Raw genomic sequence first — 21,604 nt, 5'->3', positions numbered from 1 at the left:
GAAAAAACTAGGCATGCAGTAGCCTCATTGCTGGGAGTGGCTGGCTGACTAAACATATTGGTTGTTAATCTTAAGTTTGGTCCTCTTTTTTATCAACTGCAATCTGCTTTTGTGGAACTATTGCTTCTTTTCATAGAGAACCAATGCACATGCCCGTCAGTTTGCCAGCTTGTGCCAAGTCACTCATGGATGGTTCTTGCCTCTGGTTGCCATTGGTAACCTAGGAAAAGTGATTAGTTAGTCTTTTATCAAGACTTATACTGTATCAACCTCCTCTGAAAAAGATTTTTTAAAGGGGGGGGAGGGGAAGACTTAAACAACAATGTTGTGTTAAGAATTTGGTGCTGTGCAGCTTAAGGAATAATGCTTGTTGCTCTGGAATGGGCTGAATTGCGTGTGTCTTTTCACTGCCGAGTACAGTTTTCTTCTGTTTTTTTCTGTTAGTCTGCTGCTCTCCCAGGTGGCTTTCTCTTAGCAGTGGGAAAAGAAGTCATTCATTCACCTGATGTGATTTCAGTCAATGGCTGTCTAAGGCAGAGCTTATAAACATGGAGCCACTGAACCGAGCACTGCCCCGAAATGGTTAATATCAGACCTCTAGCTCATGTCAGCTACTCTTGTTATTATTTTTTTTCCTACAGAAATTGCCGTTTTTCACCACTCAGTAGTAAGATCAGGGCTGGGGGTGGGAAGGATATAGGAAAAAAACCTTTCTGCTGCATCTGAGCTGTTTCATTTAGGGGAGAATATAAAAAGAAAAAGCTCAAAGGCAGTTCTGTTCCACTCCCAGTGCATAACACCTCCTGTCACTCAAGCCATCCTTGTGTGCTTTCAGCTGTGCACTTCTGCACTGCCCTGGCACACTGACCAAGACTTACTAGGAAGAAAATTGCTTGGAAAGAATATTTTTAAGGGATTCTTTCAAAGAGCTAATTTAATAAATTGCAGGAAGCTGCTCTTGGCTACAAGCTGCAGGTATATCAGGATGGAAGCAGAGTTCCAGAAGTGGCTGTTCCAAGGAAGGCAGAGCAGAGGTTGTATTAACATAATTTTTTTTGCCCAAAGGTGCCCATTAGCATAGACAGTCACGGGGTATCATTTAAGAGGCAGCTATGTTTGTCACAAACAATGCATAGTTTGTTTCTGCTGCCTTTCATGCAAATACAGACACAGGTTCATCTCCTGGCCTCCCTTTGTGAATTCTTCTCTCAGTACAAATGGGTGTTTTGCTGTGAGCTTCAACAGCCAGCTGGCTTTCACTGGTGAAGTAGGCAATGTGCAATGGGCAAAAGTGCCTTCATACTAGAATATCTTCGTATTCTAATATCTCCATATTCTAGTACTGTTGATCAAGTTAGTTGGTCCATTGGATTATTTAATTTTCAGAACAGGAAGACTACTTTAAATATATTTATATGTAAATATATGTCCTTCTGATAATTCTATAAAACTAGAATAACTACTTTGCATGTGAAAAGTATTTCTTTTATAAAAATCTCTCAGAGCATTAAACCAACAGGCAGTGTAAGTAAAATCAGCAAAGTGAGAAAAATCAGTATCAGTCACTGCAGTTACTTGTCAAACAGGATAGAATTTAATACAGTCCAGCCTCATTCTTCAGAGAAGCAAGAAATGCTTCCTGAGAGGACAGAAAATAATAAGTAGTAAGCTTTGAAAAAGCTGTAATGTTATCTTTCAATGAAAAATTCCTTCAAATTCAAGCATTCTCCTTTGCCTATATTAATGCTATAAATAAATAACAGTAACATTTACAAACTATTGTTGGCACACTTCTGAATTTGCTAAGTGGTGAAACACTATGTGACAAAAATCCCAAAAGCAAGAGATCCACAAAATTCTATGTGCAGGAATCCTAAAAGCTGGGAAGATTTTTTAGTGCACCATGAATATAAAGTAATTTTATGCTTCTCTGTTTCTGCTGTTCTATTTCTAAAATAGAAAGGAATGAAAAGAGAAACTTCGTAGGTGATGCAGGTACCTTTGAGGATGTGATGAGCGTAAGAAGAGATGATTGCAGGCTATTTGCTCATTACTTTGCTAAGCTCCTGTGGCAATTGACCTGTTACAATAGCAGTGGTCTTCTCTTAGTCATAAACACTAACACAAGATGTAGATACCTTTTCTGAAAAAAAAATAAATAATGAAAAAATCAAATAAATACTAAAGAAGTCTTGAGAAGATCTTGAGATTTGGGCACGAATCATTCCAAATGAACGCCAAGAGTCTTGGACAGAAGGACCCAAGAGAAAAGGCTGCCAGTGGTTACACCATCTTCACATCTCAGAATGTAAAGTTGGAGCATACGAGGTGATCGAGGTTTCTCTACTGGATGCTGGTGTTGGATATAGTCTCGGAAATAGCAGCACCCTCATCATTTGAGGTTAAATTTCATTATTTGGGCTAATAAAAGCAGATAGGAAGCAGGTGCAGAAACCTGATCAAATATGCTACATGTTTATTCCAGTCTGTACTGTACAGAATGTATAAAATGGGAACAGTTGACTTCATCATAATCTAAATTTTCTAAATGTGTTTTAAAGGTGGCTCTAAATAGCACATGCTGCAAAAACCAAGGAGGGAAATTGGAAAACTACAGGTGAGCACTGTGAGTTGCAGAACTTGAAAACCCTACAAACCAGGGTCACTCTGAAAGTCAGACATTAGGATATTGTCCTTCACTTTGCCTCCAGTGCTTTGGGATGGGTTTTTGAGCATCCAATATACATTCTCACTATACAGACTCCCACTCAGCTTCTGTTACTGCCAGGAAAATGCCATCTTGATGAGGCTGATTTACAGCTGTTTATCTGTAGCATTCAAACACAGAAGCGTAATGGGCTTTCCTAAAACAAGGCCTGAAGGACCAATGACAGCAGTTGTATGTAGCTTTCAACATTCACCAGTATTTGGGAACCACCAAAAAGCACCATTTATAGATATTCCCAACAATCGTTGTGCAGTTGCTTTATTTTAATATTTGGTTTCCGTGAATTTATTAAAACCCAATTGTGTACACAGAAGAACAAGTTGAGATGATATACTGTGTTTACATGCTAATTCCCTCTGGCCTGTGGTGGCAGCAGGAGTAGAACGTAACAGTGTGACTTAATCAAACCCAGTATACAGTTAAACATCACTCACTAATACAGAACTGTACAGCTGGAATGCTAGTGCTGTCCTTGATGAACTTCTCTGAATGTGTTGTGAGATTATTCAATGACTGGCTCCAAAAAGCAGATTCTGCTGATTTCCCTAGATCAGAATAAATCATTGGCAGCTGAAAGCTTGAATCTAAATCCCTGCTGGTGATAGTAAAATGTGGCTTGGTTAATGCAGACACAAAGGATGCTTGCTTCTCTGACAGTTTAATCTCAGCACCTTAGGGTTTCAGTGTCTTTGTTTCTCCATTCAATATTCTTCTGCATGAGTGATTTTTTTTCTTCTTCTTCTTTTTTGCACTGTTTTGTCTTATCCAAGCCGTGGTACAGCTGTTTCCACAGGGAGCGCAGCTGTCAGGACTCTGGTGGTGACCTTGTGAATGTCCAGAGCAGTCTCCACCACCTCCACCCTACTCATCCTCCTACCTCCTCTGGGCTTAAGTATTCACAGCTGAGGCATGTAGGCATGTCAGTTTAATTTCCTTACATGCTCCTGGGTGCTTCTCAGACCTGATCTGCCTTTTTACATTTGTTTTAAGTTAGAATAATTTCTCACCCTCCTGAAATAGAAAAATTTCCCATTGAAAATTAATGACAGTTATTGCAATCATACTATTTTTAGATGCTCTTCTTAAAGCTTTTTTCCTTCTGTACTCCTATGCCTCCTGTAACAAGCTGCTGAAACTGGTATTGTCCTAGAAACTGACAGTTTACATATCAAATTATGAGATCAGTCTGTGTGAGCTACTGGCCCCCATCAGGATGGCAAGCACTTTTTAAAAACTATTTGACTAAACCTAAATAAAATGACCAGAGATTGGATTTGTTTGTTGTTTTTTTTTGTTTTGGTTGTTGTTGTTTTTTTCTGTACTGGGATGACATTTAAAATACAATTTTATTCCATCCCACTCAACATGCCATTCACTACAAAAGGAAAAGATATGGTATCTGGTACTTGTGCTGAAAGGAGAGGATATGAAAGTCTTGTTTCCACACTGGAAATAATGCTGTGACCTTTGTGTTATCCAGTGGCTGAGGAAGTCAACAAGAGATCCAGGTTCAGTTTTCAGTTCTGCATGACAAAATATGTTCTGATCTTGCATATCAAAAAAAAAGTTGCCTAAACATAAAGCTAGAGGATATTCAGAAGTGTTTCAGTCTGTCCTGTTGATGCTGAGCCTCCAGATATTCATCATTATATGTTAATTGATTTAAGAACTGATAACTGGTTCTCTTTACTTAAAGGAGACCTCTTGCCACCGTAGTATAAAGCCATTCTTTCTTTGACTCAGTGAGTATTTATTTTCTCTGTGCATAAGAGTGCTCGGTGATGTTATTTATCCTCATTGTGCAGGAACCCCGTGAGAATCCCTGCCATGGCAAGAATCATTCATTCTCAATATCCCACCTCTTACTTCTCAAGGACTATATAACCAGTGCAATTTTGTTCTTGCCCCTCATACTTCTTTTCTCAGGATGACCATCAGAAACAGAGGCACCGAATTATCATGATTACAGAATCTTTTAGATAAAATAATTTAATCCTTCATCACTGTAGGTTTCTATGGGCAGCACTCTGCTCTCATTGGTCTTACTATGTTTTTCATTCCAGCTTGGAAGCAGTAAAGCACAAGATAAACCCAGGCTGGGTCGCAGAGCAATCAAACTGAATGACAAGCAGTGTAGCCTGCTTGAGAAGTGCAAAAGGTCTACTTGGCTGCAGTTTGAAACATTATTTTCTGGGAAAACAATCTGCCCTTTGATCACAGTGTTCTCATATTCTTCTAAACCTTCAATGATTGGTTTTCTGAGGAGATTTGCTTAAAATTCCTGTAATTTGGGGAAAAATGCCACATTTTTAGTTCTTGGTTTTATTATTGTCTGTTGATCATCTTGGGTATTCTACTGTATTATTAATATTAAGGCTGAAATTATTAGTTATGTGCTTTGTTTACTGTTTTAACAGAAGCTGAGGCTTACAATCATTGACACCTGACTCCAAATGTTCTTTCTTTTAAAAAAGAAAAAGAAAAAGCACTGTATTACAGGAGTCATGATACCATTGTGTAAGTTACTAAATGCTCCTGAAACTGCTAGTACCATTCCATGTGGGTTTCCTGGCAACTATAGGGAAAGGACGCATTTATCATAAGTTCTACATTATGCATCAATTATTTAATCAAAAGTTCAGAAGGGTTTGATTTTGCATATTCCCTGCAGACAAATCCTTCATAAGGATTTTAGTCTGGAAGAGTTCACCATACCCTGAAAATGGGTTCAGATTTTCTTTAATTTTCCTTTTAACCGTAATAATTACTTCACGGATCATAATAGCTGTTAGAGAGCTGACATGCAACCTGTATAACTGGCATGTTCATTGAGTGACTACTATTTAGCCTTTTCTTCAATGTGAGCATAAAGTGGACTGTTACTACCAGAGGGGATTGTGGTGTCTCAGATGTCCCTAAGTATTTGCTCTTAAAGACTACCACTGCAAGTCTGCCTTGCATAAGATTGATACAGGAACTATCATTGGACATTTGGAATTCATTTTAATGTCAAAAAGAGTGAACCAAACAAGGATATATATCTTAAACTTTTTCATTTGCTTTGAGATTGATTTTTCAAACATACCCATGATTCCAAGCAGCTCCTATTAAAACCTGAGTTGCATAAGTTTGTCAGCGAATATTTTACCCTTTACAAAGGAAAATGACTGAATTGTCTTCCTCTGACATAGAAGTTGACAGGCACATAGACTAGATCACATCCCAAGTTATACCTACATGCTGCCCTCTGCTACACAGGTGCCTCAGCCCTGCCTTGATGCAGACAGCTTTTGTGATAGGATCATAGCTGAAAATCTCTTCATACTGACTTCCTAAACTCTGCTCGAACTGCTGTTCATTGTGCTATTTTTGATGACTTTCCTGATGCAGGTTTAAGGTTGAGACAGCCTGCTCAGTTCCCCACTGATGTCTCTGAACATCTGCCACCGGTAACAGATGTCAGTCACCTTTGTCAGGCAGGCTTTGGATTAGTTACACAAACCCAGAAAGTTTGTGCATCTTATTTCACATTGGTCCTCCTAACAAACACTTCAAGTAAAGTAAAATAAATTATTATTAGATTAGTGCTCTTCTAGGCAGTCTAAACATTGCAAAATACATGTATATGTAGAGTCTCATGCAAACAAACTGATGCATTGGTGATAACAGGGTCAGCATGTCTTCTGGGGGATGCTGCTTCCTCATGTGAGAGCCTTTTCTTCTTTCACCTTCTGGTTTTTCCCATCAGACTCTGACTGTGTTTTTAAATCTCCATCATCTTCCTGTCCATTCTTCAGCTTCATGTCATTAGCTGTGGCATTTGCTTTATCTCTGCACTGCAACCCTCATTCTCTCAGCTGCTCTCTCCTTTCCTCTGTGCTCCAGTCACCTTTCTTCAGGCAAATCCTTTCTTACACTTGAGCCTTTTTGCCCTTTCCCTGGGCTGTTCTGGTATGTCCTGTTTGAGTCTTTTGCTGAGCCTGTCCTGATGTCACGCAAGCACCACCATAATATGCCAGTATGCATTAAGCAGTGTGACTTAATGCTTGTTGCATCTTGGCCATTCACTTAGTTTTTTACCAAATTGCAACATATTTATGTAAAAAGGAGGGAAAAAAAGTAGTCAGTCTTCCTTGGAGTAGGTATCAGTGAGTTTGGTGATCATGGTCCTTTGTTCCCAGGGAGCTTCAGTTCATCATCTTGAACTAGCCCTGCCTCCATTCTGGACTCAAAGGAGTAATACTTGAGGAGTCAGACATGAGCTCAGGACATAAGTACTTTCTGTAGAGAGTAAAGGACTGTTTTGATGTCCTTGCAGAAAACTGTTTTCCTAAGAACATAAGCTGCAGCATTAGCATTGCCTTCAAAGTGTCCTTCTCCATTGCGTCAGCTGAGTTGGGACTTTTGCTGAGGATTTTTTGCCTTTTCCTGGGTTTGATGCTGTCACTTAACTCTGGAGAATTTGTAGACACTTCACAGCTTTCCTTCACCTTAACTGCACAGTCTGCACCATCTTCCTGCCTGAACAGTGATCTCTGCTGCAGCTTCTCATAGGTGGTCCGAACTGCCTCCAGCCTTTCCTTGTTCCCTTTCATTATCCATCTCCAGTAACATTTCCAAATGAAACTGCTGTGGAGCCAGCAAGGATGCTGGCTCTACATGTTCTCAGCAACTATGGGCTTTTTCAGAGTGAAGACAGTAAATAGTCCACAGAAGGACAGTAAGAATGTGGGACCTGACATAATTTTTGATGTGGTTGTCTCCTTCTGTAATTTCTAAAGAGTGTTTTTTTCTAGGTTCTTTTGTTTTCAGATTTACATAAAAAGTCAGTCTGTGTACCTCTAACAATACAGATAACTTCATAACACCCAGAATATTCAAAGAGAAGCTTTATCTTATCTTAACGGTTAACTCATATTTTTACCCCAAAACCCAACCTGGGATTATTTTCTATAAGTCTTGGTTTTCATACCACATGTATCTGGTAGGCTAGAACAAATTATGAGAGCAGAAGATGTTGACCATAAAAATAATTTCCTGCTTTTATAAGAGTGAAGAAACCACACAATATAGTGGCCTCAGTGTGCATTGTTATTAATACCGTTTTGGGACTCCACACAATGGACATTCAGCTTCCTGGCATTGATGTTTGTGATACACAGTGGCTTTGCAAAGGCAGTTTTCCTTGTGCTAAATTAAGGCATTTCTAGGCTCAATTCAAACTGAATTAAATCTGTGAGATTGTTGTTGGCTTCAATGGATTTCTAGCAGGGTATTTACAAGCAGTTTTTGGCCCTTTACTGTGCAAAATGTGGGCTAATTCCAGGAGAAATTCTATGTATGCTCAGCCTTTTCTGTGGTCCATGTGGATAGATAGATAGATAGATAGTTTCTAGGCTCAATTCAAACTGAATTAAATCTGTGAGATTGTTGTTGGCTTCAATGGATTTCTAGCAGGGTATTTACAAGCAGTTTTTGGCCCTTTACTGTGCAAAATGTGGGCTAATTCCAGGAGAAATTCTATGTATGCTGTGGATAGATAGATAGATAGATAGATAGATAGATAGATAGATAGATAGATGCATGTCTCTTTTCCTGACAGAAAGTAAATTGAAAGTAACTCTGTTGAACTCCCTGACATTACTATGGCACTAAGGAAGGAATGAATCAGACCCTTGATTTATATTATTTGAGGAGGCTGAACTCAATTTCTGACAAATGAAGCAGACACTAGTGTCGTACTGCATCTCTTGTAAAGGTGCTGATCTTTAAGTTTAATTTTCCACATTTCATTCACCTATATTTTGCCTTGTAACTCTTATTTTGTCTTGGATTTGCAGGATATTTTAAAGGATTGCATGTGTAAACTGAAGGATGATAGATAAGTAGCCATATACATCAAGACTCTTAGTCCATCTAGGGGCCCTGACAACATCATTAAAGAGCTTCTGTCACATAGGGAAGGAAGGACAGATGTGTGGACTGCACCAAAATCCCATTTATCTGTCATTTCACCTTCTGCAGTCTTGTTTTGTTTCTCATTGTCACTGATTGTCAAACTCTGTGTCAGCTGGGGCTTTTCTTGGCCTATTCCTCATACCTGTTTCCTTAAGACATGTGAAGTTCTAATGGGTGATATTGCCAATTGCTGCTACAGGAGCCAGTGCAAGTTGCCTCCTGGTGCTGGTTTTCTGGTCAGTGAGCAGACCAGCCAGGGAACTGGAGCATGGTGCAGTTCTTGCAGAAGACATTGCTTTGAATATGAGTAATGGCAGGGGGGCAGATGGGGGAAGACTGTGTGAACAGGAAGCCAGAGTTTAGTCTAGTATTCTCTGCAGTTTGTCTGAATGAGATACTGTCTACTCTAAGGAATTCAATGCAGAAAATAAATAAATAAACAAACAAACAAATAAAAGTAAATAAATAAATAAGTAAGAAACTTCCAGATACCAACACCATCTCACCCTATCTCAAAGCTGTTTATAGCTCAGATCCCAAAATATTTTTGGGAAAATAAATCCTGTTTTTTTTCCAATGATCTTTGAATACCTATGAAACTTGAACCTGTAGCAGTAATTAGCACCTCCCCTATCAATCTCAGCAAAAGGTTAAATATGATTAAGAGTTTGAACTGTCCTTATGACTTCAGGCATAAGGTGCTTTTTCACCAAAGTCCTGTGTGTCACATGAATGTCCTACTTCATAGCAATGCTCTCACTCTCTACAGTTGACGTTGATAATGGGATTTTGTTCCAGAAACCCTCTGGATTGAGTCAAACTCTTCAGAAGAGAGAAGCATATGCCATCACTCTTCACTGTGTCTCTTCTGAGGGTGAAAAATGCAATTCTGGTGTCAGGCAGTTTACCCAAGCGTTAAGTTCAGGTTAAGTATTTCTCCAATTATTTTTTTTTTTAGTTAGATGAAAACATTACAGGCCAAATTCAGTCCCCATTATGTAAGAAATTATTCAAATTAATAATGAAATTAAATATTCATGTTTAAATTAATAATCAACTTAAGTTAATATTTCTGCTTAGGAATATGCATGTATGTAAAATATCACATCTTTTATATTCAAGGAAATACACAATTCATGTTTCATTAGTATTCTGTACCTTGAGATGCTGTTTATGGTCTTACCAATCCCAAATGATTATTTAAAAAAATAACAGAAGACAGAGTAACCATGGATCAAACTCTGAAAAACAAGAGATAAGCCAAGGTAGGGTTTTGTCTTCAAGCAGTTTTAAGTGAGCAATATGTGCTCATTCTTTTTCACTGACCTTTATGACTGAACCTTAAAGGTTGAGAATGTAATCTCAACTTGTTTTCTATAGCCATCAGGGAAGAAATTGCTGTAAAGAGCTGTTAAATCATGTGTCCTCTTGTCATCATGAGACATTTTTAAAGAAAACAGCAGTTTCTATGAGATGGGGTGTAATGCTCTATATCCTTAGAGCTGGTAACACATACTACTTCAACAGTAATGAGAAATAGAAATAACCCAATTTGTTAATACTTGCATTCACTTTACACTTGTTTTTTGCTTGTAACAGTGCCAAAGCAAGTGCTAGTCCTCTTATGGCATGGGGACGCTTTTAAGGGTGGCAGAGGGAGCTGGCAGTGGTTGTATCAAAGGAAAAAAACGAAATTATTTAAGCGAGAAGGATATAATAATAGTCAGACTTGGCATTTCAGGAAGCATACTTCTGGAGGAGATTTTATCGCTGTAATAAGGACATTCAACACGAGGACATTGTGCCCTTTCTACCTACCGGCTTTGTTATCACTTGCCTATCACGTGTGATCACCTGTGTAAGGCATCCAGCCTCCAGATCTCCAAGCACATCATCTTGACTCAACCAAATACATAGACAAGGCCATTTTCTGGAGGGTGGTGGGGAGGCACAGCCCTTGGTTTGTGGTATCTCGCTTGACATCGTGCCAGTAGAGAGTTAAAATGTTACAGCAAGTGTGTGCTGCACTCACGAAAATACACCCAGTAGTGCCATCCTGTGGTCAGGACTGCAGCTACCAGGCAGCTTCTGCACCGTGTCCCGCCTCTTTCCTAAAAGCTGGTTTGTCTTGGGTTGTTACACACAATTCGAGTTGTGCCAGGCTCTAAAATTATGGTGCTTTTTTCTCATACGTTCAGTTATTTCTGTTTGATCGCCTAAATAGGAGGGCTGAGAAAGCCTCCATAATTCAGGTTCTGTCACCAGATCCGTAACAGAGAAAGCTTTGGAAATCAACTCCAGATAAAGTGTCATCCAGCCTTGGAGAACTTTTTTTGCCACCTTTTTGGGAGTGCAGAAGCTTTTCCTGATATATGGTCTGCTGTAATATAGTGAAGAGTTCTGTTTCATTAAAATTTTGAAATACTGTTGTTTTACTAATTGAAGTATGAGCTCAGATGTAAAGCAAATTGATGAGAAATGAGAAAGCTATTGTGTGTCGTGCATTTACTGACCAAGGTTTGTTATTCCATGTCCCCGTGAATTCTTTGGCTAATTTAAAGCTAATATGTGCAAAACCCATTTGAAGAAAGTCTTTAGTCAGATGTAGGCCTGATCATAGGATGCCTCAGATAAAGCCTTTCTCATTAAAATAGTATTATGATGGAATAGGAAGAATAATAGATATGTATGATCTAGGAATATCTTTCTCATTAAAATAATATTATGATGGGATAGCAAGAATAATATGTATGCATAATTTTGGAATACCATTGATTTGGGAGGTGGGGAGCAGAATTTATGAAGTTTTTAGCTACAGAATGCAGTTTGCAACAGGTCAGATATTTACACATTGGTCTTTAATTCAATAATATGCTAAAGTCTTTAAACAGGAAAATTATATAAAATAAATGGATTTAAGCTATGTAATTTATTAGCACCAGTGCAGAGTTTTAATTGAGTAGCCTTTCAAAATATTAAGAAGCTTAGAATTAGATTTTTTTATAATTATTTTGTTTTATACATGTCATACTTCCTTCAGCATTTTAAATAGATTATTTCAAAGTGTGTTTAAAAAAGGGAAACACTTTTCCAGCACCTAAGTGACAAGTAGATGACAACAGTTTCCCAAACCAGCACGGCAGGGTGCATCGCCCACCCTTTGCCTTTGCAGAATCCAGCTGTCATTAGTGCTGCTCCTCTGGGAGACTGATGGCCTCTTCTGCCACCCACAGGCGGCCCTTCAGGCTTCAGTTAAATATAGGAGAGACAAAATAGGCATGAACTGACAGCAGGGGAAGAAGGAACTTTTATTATATATTGAATGAATGTAAAAGAGAATAATTTTACTTGAGATCTTTACATGTTCTTACCCATTGGTGTGTTTCTCAGGTGTCATTAAAAGTAAAAAGATCATGTTTCAGTGTATTGTTACCCTAATGTTTATTCCTAGCACTAGGGCAAGTTGGCAGACACTTCCAATGCATTCCAAGATGGTTTTTTCAGGTGCTGCAGTGATCAGAATCTCAGAGGGTTTTAGAATAACTGTTTTTCCCTTCTGGGCAGAACAGCAGGTGAGGATACAAAGATGCAAGTCTGGATATGCAGACAGGAGAACCTTTAAAATTTTTCCCCAAGGAGTTCAGTGCCTCAGTTGTATGCATTACATCCTGCAGATTTCCAAACACCCAGCAGCCAGGTTTGGCAGCCACTCAGAAGATTCAATAATATGCTAAAGTCTTTAAACAGGAAAATTATATAAAATAAATGGATTTAAGCTATGTAATTTATTAGCACCAGTGCAGAGTTTTAATTGAGTAGCCTTTCAAAATATTAAGAAGCTTAGAATTAGATTTTTTTATAATTATTTTGTTTTATACATGTCATACTTCCTTCAGCATTTTAAATAGATTATTTCAAAGTGTGTTTAAAAAAGGGAAACACTTTTCCAGCACCTAAGTGACAAGTAGATGACAACAGTTTCCCAAACCAGCACGGCAGGGTGCATCGCCCACCCTTTGCCTTTGCAGAATCCAGCTGTCATTAGTGCTGCTCCTCTGGGAGACTGATGGCCTCTTCTGCCACCCACAGGCGGCCCTTCAGGCTTCAGTTAAATATAGGAGAGACAAAATAGGCATGAACTGACAGCAGGGGAAGAAGGAACTTTTATTATATATTGAATGAATGTAAAAGAGAATAATTTTACTTGAGATCTTTACATGTTCTTACCCATTGGTGGGTTTCTCAGGTGTCATTAAAAGTAAAAAGATCATGTTTCAGTGTATTGTTACCCTAATGTTTATTCCTCCTTAGTAGCACTAGGGCAAGTTGGCAGACACTTCCAATGCATTCCAAGATGGTTTTTTCAGGTGCTGCAGTGATCAGAATCTCAGAGGGTTTTAGAATAACTGTTTTTCCCTTCTGGGCAGAACAGCAGGTGAGGATACAAAGATGCAAGTCTGGATATGCAGACAGGAGAACCTTTAAAATTTTTCCCCAAGGAGTTCAGTGCCTCAGTTGTATGCATTACATCCTGCAGATTTCCAAACACCCAGCAGCCAGGTTTGGCAGCCACTCAGAAGTGCATCTCCTGTGCATGCAGGGTGCAGCTGGCCAGCACATACACAGAGGCCCCAGCTCCTTCTGGGTAGGACATCACTTGTGCAGACTGATCCAGCACATCATTTTGCACCAAGTGGATCATTTTGCCACATGGATCTGCATTAATTCAGTGAGTCCAAAGACTTACTCCATGTGCACAGTAGTTCAGAAGAAGGGTATGACTGGTTTGAGTGTTTAGTTCCTTATGCAGGCACTTCTCCTCACTGGGTGTCTGTCATTGGGGTGGGCAGGTGGAAGTGGACAGCCTTACTCCATCTTCTTTCTGGGCCAGGGCATACAATACATCTCCACAGGCAAAGAGGTAAGAAAGAAAAGGAATGCATGCAGCTGACAGGGGACTAAATGAAGCCATAATCTTCCTCTTAGCTCCCTTCATGTTCAAAGGAAAGCCTGAGACAATGTCTGAGTACACAGAGTGCAGTGAAGGTGCTCTGTACACCTCATGCAAAACCTCTTGTCCCAAGCATCCAGGGGTCCTCGGTGCAGGCTCTGGGGTTTCTGCTTTGTTGCATGAGTGAGAAAAGGGACTTGGAGCATAGCGCACCTGAGAAATTGCTTTGGAGAAAAATCTGTCAAGAGTTACATGTTTTTGCAGTGTAAGTTCGTGATTAGACAGGGACATCACAGAATCAGTCTCTGAGATTGGCAGGGATGCTGGAGAAAGCAGGATCAGCTAGAGCAAATTACTCAAGGCTGTGTCCAGTTCAGGTTCAAGTATCTTCAAGGATGGATACTCTACAACCTCTCTGAGCAGCCTGTCACAGTGTTTGACAACTCTCACAGAACAAGTCCAGCCTGTACTTAATAGTTTGCAAGTGAGGATATTGCAGGACACAGTGTTGAAAGCCTTGCTGAAGTTAGAATAAAGAACATCCACCGCTCTCCCTTGTCCCGTGAGCTAGTTGTTTCATTGTGGAAGACAAAAATGATAATCAAGCATGATCTTCCCGTCATAAATCCATGCTGACTGCTCCCAACTACCTTAATATGATTGGAAATTCCAGGAGGGTGCACTCCTTCCCCTTCCCGGGGCCTGAGATGAGGTTTTAGTTCACTGAATCCTTTTTCTTGCTCTTCTTGAGAATAAGACTCACAGTTGCTTTCTCATAGCCCTCAAGAACCTCCCCTGATTGACACAAGTTTTCAAAGACAATCAAATGGCCTCAGAACTTGTGGGTACATTCAGGGGGAGGAGCACCTCCACTGTAAAGACAGGCTGAGAGAGTTGGGGTTATTCAGCCTGGAGAAGAGAAGGCTCCAGGGACACCTTATAGCAGCCTTGCAATGCCTGAAGGGGAAAGGGGAAAGCTGAGGAGGGGCTTTTAACAAGGGCTTGTAGTGATACGACAAGGCGTAATGGCTTTGAACTGGAAGAGCAGAGATTCAGGTTAGACATTAGGAAGGAATTCTAGGAAGACAACTTCCTTCCTTCTTCTTCCCCTCTCTTCTGTCCGTGGCCAGCATCCGGGGAGGACTCCATCCATCCATCACCATTGACCCCCAGGCTGTGCATCTCCTGACCCTGATCACTCTGTGCTTTCTGCAGCAGCAGTCTGGGATTTTTCAGGACTGGTTGTAGCTAAGGAGGGTGCTGTGGGAGTTACTGGGGGCGAGGGGAGGCAATAGGGGTTTTGTACATACCTGAACACATCTGTATATAATTGTATATATTTTCCTTTATCATTGGTGTTTAATTAAAGCTGCGTAGTTTAGTTTTCAATCCAGCCAAGTCTCTCTCTTTTTCTCTCTCTCCTTCCCTACCTAGGTGGGAGGGGGAGGGGATCGAGAGCATTGTTGTCGAGCCCGAGTCAAACGGTGACAGAAACATACATTTCTCCCTTTTACTGACATCTGCCTGAAATACCTGATATACATTCAAGTGCCATTGATTTCAAATTACCGTACTGGTATATTTAAACTCAGGCAGGTCTGTAAGAGCTTTGCTGGACTAAAATCTTACTAAATGTGTACTAAAATTTTGTAAATAATATAATGTTATGCTTCTTTAAAAGTTTTTCATATATTTACCAAAAAAAAGGAAAATCTATCTAGGAGAAATTCTGTCCTAAGTATCAATTGGGCGTGTTTAACCTAGATTTGTTAGGTGTACTGTATGTTAAATAAATTTTAATTTATTATTAAAGCCCTACTTTATTGGCTTCCCTTGTTTGATTAAATGTTATCTCTTCTGTGTTTGTTCAGCGACAAACAGAAATATAACATTGTAAAGTTCATGGTTCAAGCAGAATGCAAAAAATGCAGCAGAAGAGATGAGAATTTTTGCATAAGTAGACCCATTTAATAGTAAGAAAGCTTAAGCACACAGATTATTTTTAATGTTTAGGGTTTTTTTACTTCCTAGAAGTTAAACTTCCACTACAGTTTTCTTTTGTATGCTTGCTCAGGGCAACATCATTTCTTGACAACTGATGTTTGAAGTAATCGGCCTCCTTTGAGATTAGTGATATATCCAAGATTATCTGTATCTCACAGCCTTCCCATAATTCAAAATAAACTGCATGACAGAAAAAATACTTCATTTTTCACTGCAGAAGTATATTTTAATTTCTTTGCTGTGAGTTGAACAAAGATGAGTGTAGTCCATCTCTTCTCTCACATTTTGGCTGTTAAGATACCTTTATCTGCCAAACAGAAAATTACTAGTTAGTTGCAAGGAAATTAAAGTTACTAATTAAAATAAATTAAAAGTATATTGGTTTCCTGCTAATGAAGGGACAGAAAAAAATGTTTGAAGAATAGAAGAACAAAGTCAATAAAACTGGCATATGCATTTATAGTAACCAAAATGATTTTGCCCTAAGTTCTCTCTACGTCTCCAAATATATCCAAAGTAAACATATTGATGGGTGGTGGAATTCTCCACAGTAACTACTAATTACTGGTTTTCATCACAATAAAGTTGTAAAAGGCAACAGGAAGACATGTTCTGAACACAGGTACAGGGCAGTAAGTAAAAGTTTGAGGGTGTCTGCAAACTCCTTAGTTTGAGAAAATAGAAAACTGCTTTCAACCTGAGCCAGCCAGCTTTGATTCACCGACTCATCAATTCAGTTACAAGACACTGGCAACAGGCACTCTCCAAATGTCATTCTAACAGGTGAAGGAGTCCACTGAAGGAATAAAATTTGTAATTTGCATTCATTTTAACTCTCTGCGGTCCAGCCAGGGTCTCCTCCAGGTGTGCATTTGTTGGCAGTGACTGCTGTGGAGTGAATGGCAGCCATCTGGAATGCTGCTCATCTGCATCATTGCACTTCTGTCCAGGCACTGAGCTTTATTTATGTTCACTAAGCACTCTCTGTTATGGAACATGCTCAAATGTGAAACCCTCTATGACAGTGCTTAAATATTACTGAATCTCATAAAAGTTAAGTTAGCAGACACTGTTTGCCATAGAAGGATTTAATAATAGATCTAATAATTGATCATCATCATAGAAGATCTAGTAATGCAGATGTTTAGCTTAGCTGTGACTTTAGAAATCACTTAACAGAAAATCTAAGGGAAAATGTGTAGTTTAACAGTTGCCTGTGAAAATTGCCTATGTTTTTTTTGGACATCAGGCAAATGAGGGAGATTTATACCTCAAGAGCTGTTCTGTTTATAGGGCGTGAGTCCTTTGTGAAGGGTCCGTGAAGATTGGCTGGGTTGCATAGATTATCTTATATACCACACAGATACTAGAGACTTTTACTGCTACTACTTAGTGATCATCTGCTGGCACTGAAGAAACAACCAACAGATTTCTGTATCTTTACAAGTCCATTTCAGAAAGGGCATCTTTCTCATGCTGAGAGATAATTCCCTTTTTGGAGGGAAATGTTGTTCAGGCAACAAAAGCAGCATCAGCAAGTTAAAAACAAACTTGTGGAGTTTTACTTTGTCAAGGGAATTTAAGGCAGATTTTAAGAGGAAGAAAGCTCTCTTGTGTCTGCAAGCTAGTCTGTTACACTGCAAGCTTCTTGTTAGCATCACAGTACTACACAGAAATTGGATTCAGGTTTTATTGCATTACATGTTGTGCAGATAAAGTAAGGAGATGTGCCTTCTTCAATGAGATCAAAGCAATTGCAGGGATGGATAAATAAATGGGCACAGCAAATGTTACAGAAAATGGGTAGCAGAGAGGATGAAAATTAAAATGAGAAGAATGAAGCTTATGCAAATTTGCAAGGTTAACGTTCTGTTATTACGCTGAAAAGACTACAGATACCATATTAGCTGTCATCATACATTTCTAATAGTACAAATGAATGGAGTGGAGCTTGCAGAGTCCTGTGTTTTACTCTGCCATTTCCCAATGTTAATAGGTTGACTTGGCAGCATGATACAATATGTAAAATCTGCCTTTAAAAAAGGTAGGATTTGAAGTGATCAGTAGGGCACTACACCCAGATGTATCTACACAAGGTTAAGCGACCATGACTATGACAGGATCTGATCACTGTTCATACAAAGTAAAGTATTTATTATTCATATTTTATATAAAACCTGAATCATGTTAGGCCATGTAGTTGTCAGAACAGAAGAGACATGTTTTCTTAATGTCTTTAGAGCTAGGTGTGGGATTCATCTCAGTTAACTTCACAAGCTCTGAGGTTACATGCCTCATGTAAACTTGTCTCTTTAGGCTTTGTTTGTAGTCAATTAAGATATTCAGGCACCTTCAAAGCAATGTTCATTCCACCTGCCTCCAAGCAGCTGCTTTAAGTCACTTTTTTCTTTCCCTGAAATTAGAGGGAGTCTTGATCACCTAATTTTTGCCATATAAATTGAGGTGGGTAAATAAATTCTTGTCCATTACAACTGACTGCAGTAAAGGCCAGAGACTTCAGTACTCTGTACAGCAGACTAAGAAACTCAGACTTTATAATAGATAATTTCAAAATTAGCGGATCTTGATAAAAGGCTTGTCTCTTGTCCATCTTGTCCATTTCCTCCTCTATGAAGTATTACTTTCCAGCCTCTGTAGAAGCATTTGAAATTCAGGAATGAAATGTAAACTAAAATGGTGCAGGAGTTTTTTCAGCTTCAAGTGGAAACAAAGTGTTTCTTAAATATATATATATATATGTACATATATAGCCTGAGCAAAATTATTTATAGTACAAATGCACAGCAGTTCCTTGAGACTAATATTTTAGTGGGTGGCGAACTGTTACTGCTGTGTAATTTCCGATAAGTCATTTTCTTAGTCTTGTGTCTTGCCTTTCTGGCATACCAATTAATATCAAGGTAGCTTATGAGGCTTTCAGGTTAGAGTTAACACTAAAACCAATATATATCTCTCAGTTGTGTCGATGTACTGATATTGTTAGTCCCACATCTGCCAGCCTCTGGATATTTTGCTTCCCAGGACCATCATCAAAACTAACTTGGATATGACTATGTTATAAAAAATATATTATCAGTGGGAAGAGGAAAGTTAAAATCTGACAGCCACATAGTATCAGTACTAGATCATGTGAAGAATAAAGACACCAAGCCCCATTTTAGCCTCGTTCCTCATGCCAGCTTTTTTCATCCGTGCTTTCTTATTCAAGTGTTTTCCACTACTAGGGTTGTAATTAAAGTTAAATTGCTGCATGGAATTCTCACTCTTGGGGAATCTGTATCTCTGGTTCATCCTCCTTGCATGTCTTTTAATCAATGCTAGGAACCATCACAGTTCCCCACAACTGCAGAAATAAACACATATAGCCAAAACAACAGGCTAATTGCTTTGTTTGTTCCTCTGCACTGATCAGGTACAGGGCTGCTTGAAAGGTACCCCATGCTGCTCTGGTGACACGATTTGTGACCCTTTAAATTCCCCTTTTCCACTCCCATGCTCTTTTCTTCTACTGTGGTCATGCACTCCCAGATAAACAGCCTGTCCCTTCTCATTCTTTTCCCACTAGTTCCAGTGTTGCTGATTTTACATCCTTATTCAGTATTTATGATCAGGTTACCCTAGACTTTTCTGCCTTGGTCAGCAGTGCTGTTAAGCTCATACCCCTGGTTGTGCTGTTTCTCAGGTTGCTATCTTGTTAGTGTAGCCTCTAAGGTTAGCTGTCTGCATATGCAGGGCTCCCTTTTTGCTTTTTGTTATGCCTGGTATTTCTCAAGTCATGAATTTGTTAGTGTAGCTGCAGTTTAGGTTCAAGAGTTTGCACACATACCCTCGCACCCAGAAGCCAGCCTGGTGAAACTGCTGTTGGAAGCACCTTCTCCTTTACCTACTTGGTCTGAATTGCCAGAGACAGCCCTCACGGCCAGTGACAGCTAGACCTTGAGGGAAATGTCACACTTAACCTTCTGCTTTCTGCCTGCCCTTCTCCTCTTAGAAAAGCCACAGAATATATGCATATGGTCCAGCCTGTTGCTGCATCCTCTGGCATATTGCTCCATGTGTCTTCCTTGGCTGCCCTACAGTGGTGACCCAGAGTGGGAAATGCTTATTCACCCTTCTCTTCTGGACCAGACCATGGCCTGCTTTCTGGTGCCTTCTTCTATTTTCTGCCTGCTCTGGCCTCTGAGCCATGTGGAGAAGATGCCCAGAAAGGGTCCATTAATATGTGTTGGCTGTTTTCCTGGAGAACATTCATCTCCCTTTTACCCAGATTACCTCTGTGGCAATTTGGCACTGAAACTGGTTGAATGGGAATGGGATTGGCTGCATTACAAGGGTCTGAGACCTCCGTCAGTTCTTTTATCCCCCAACTAGAAGACAAAAAGGAAGAGATCTGAGAGGCTCTATGCTCCACCTACCTGGCTTAATGCAGAATGACACTTTGAAGACAGCTTGCCAGCATAAAGGTCACCTATAGACATTTCCTTATACTACAAAGGCCAAATGAATATTTAGGTGTCACAATGGAACTGCATCTTTCAGTTTTTCACAATTATTTACTAGGGACCAGCAAGATGAAGTGGGAAGGTGCCTTGTCTAGCACCTGAAGTAGTTGCTGCTCATCTGTGTAGTGTATCTTTCTCTTTGGGCTTACACATGCAGTAGCAGGGCATTAGAGATTATTGTTTTCCTGAGGTAGAAGAAAATAAACTCAATCATGAGGAAAAAGTCCAGACGAAGCAAAACTACTGTATCTGGTTTCATTATCTATCTAGTATCAGCTGACATTTCCCTGCCATCAGACCATCAGGTCACATTGCAGTTGGGGACAGCATTTGCCACCCAAAAAAGCAAAAATATAATAATGAGGAATAGAATTAAATTTCTGTATCCACAAAAAAAAAAATGCTTCTCCTTCCACATACAGATGGCTGTTGATATGTCGTAAGACATATAGCCATGCTAAGTAACAAAAACAATATGGTAGTAAAAAAAAAAAGAACAGAGAATTTGCACCCTGAACCTCATGATTTGTTTCTTACTGACAGTTTAGTAGGACAGTAGGTAATACTTCAGATGAAAAGAAGGGATGATTATTTGAGTGCAGTCAGGTTTGAACTAAATCCAAATTTTTAATGAGTGTAGGGGTGTTGTGTTTTTTTGGCATGGTCCACCACTTCTGGAAATGCCAATCAGCAGCAAACTGATCATACTTCCATAATAACAGTGCTAGGCAAGAAAGATTTCTGTTTGGGTGCAATATGAAGGGTGAGCAGATTGTCCTTTAGGTAATGACAGCCCCCATGAAATTCAGCTTAGACCAGGACTTTTTTAGAGACATTTAACAAATACTTCACAGATAAATTTAGAAGACACAAAATATTCCTTTGGGGTCACTTCATTCATGTTCTTTGTTTAAATGTAGCTTGTCTACCATGGTTCAATTACAATTCTGTTTCTATAAAATATTTTGCTTTCCATACAAATTGCTGAAAAGAATTTTCAAAATATCAATGCGTGTTAAGTACTTAGTATTCTCAGGATCTCCTGAAAAGCCCATCTGCTATGCAAATTGATCCCTAAGAGTAACTTCTGAATGAGGATTCATAAAGGCATGGTTCAGAAAAACAATTAGCATGTTTACCTTCCAGTGATTTCCATAAAATATAGATTTTTACTTGAATGCTTTATACAGTGAGGAGTGATTTCCTAAGCTGAAGTTGTACTCATTACAGCTAACAACATCAATATATTGTTTACTTATTAACGTATTTGTGTTTTATTTGCTCTTTTCCTTTACCGAGTTCAATTCGAAGTGATGGAAAATACATTCTTGCACTCAATTATTCATTAAACATGTTCTGTGTGATTTCCACACCCTATGGGATGAAGTGACTTTTTTTCTTAGTTGCTTTCAGGAGCACCTTTCCCCACTGCTGACTCTT

At 39.3% G+C, this 21,604-nt stretch overlaps 1 protein-coding gene across 1 annotated transcript in view; it reads left to right on the top strand.

The window, feature by feature from the left end:
• Positions 1-21,604, top strand: part of DTNA (dystrobrevin, alpha) — a 95,284-nt gene that overhangs the window by 8,827 nt on the left and 64,853 nt on the right. The window contains 1 exon segment of the mRNA XM_010006818.1: positions 13,267-13,273. Within this exon segment, the coding sequence (XP_010005120.1) occupies positions 13,267-13,273 (7 nt within the window).

This window comes from Chaetura pelagica, unplaced genomic scaffold, assembly GCF_000747805.2.
Source record: "Chaetura pelagica isolate M959 unplaced genomic scaffold, ChaPel_1.0 scaffold109, whole genome shotgun sequence".
NCBI classification, from domain to species: domain Eukaryota; kingdom Metazoa; phylum Chordata; class Aves; order Apodiformes; family Apodidae; genus Chaetura; species Chaetura pelagica.
The sequence above is the reverse complement of the archived record's forward strand: the minus strand, read 5'-3'. Positions and strand labels throughout refer to the sequence as shown.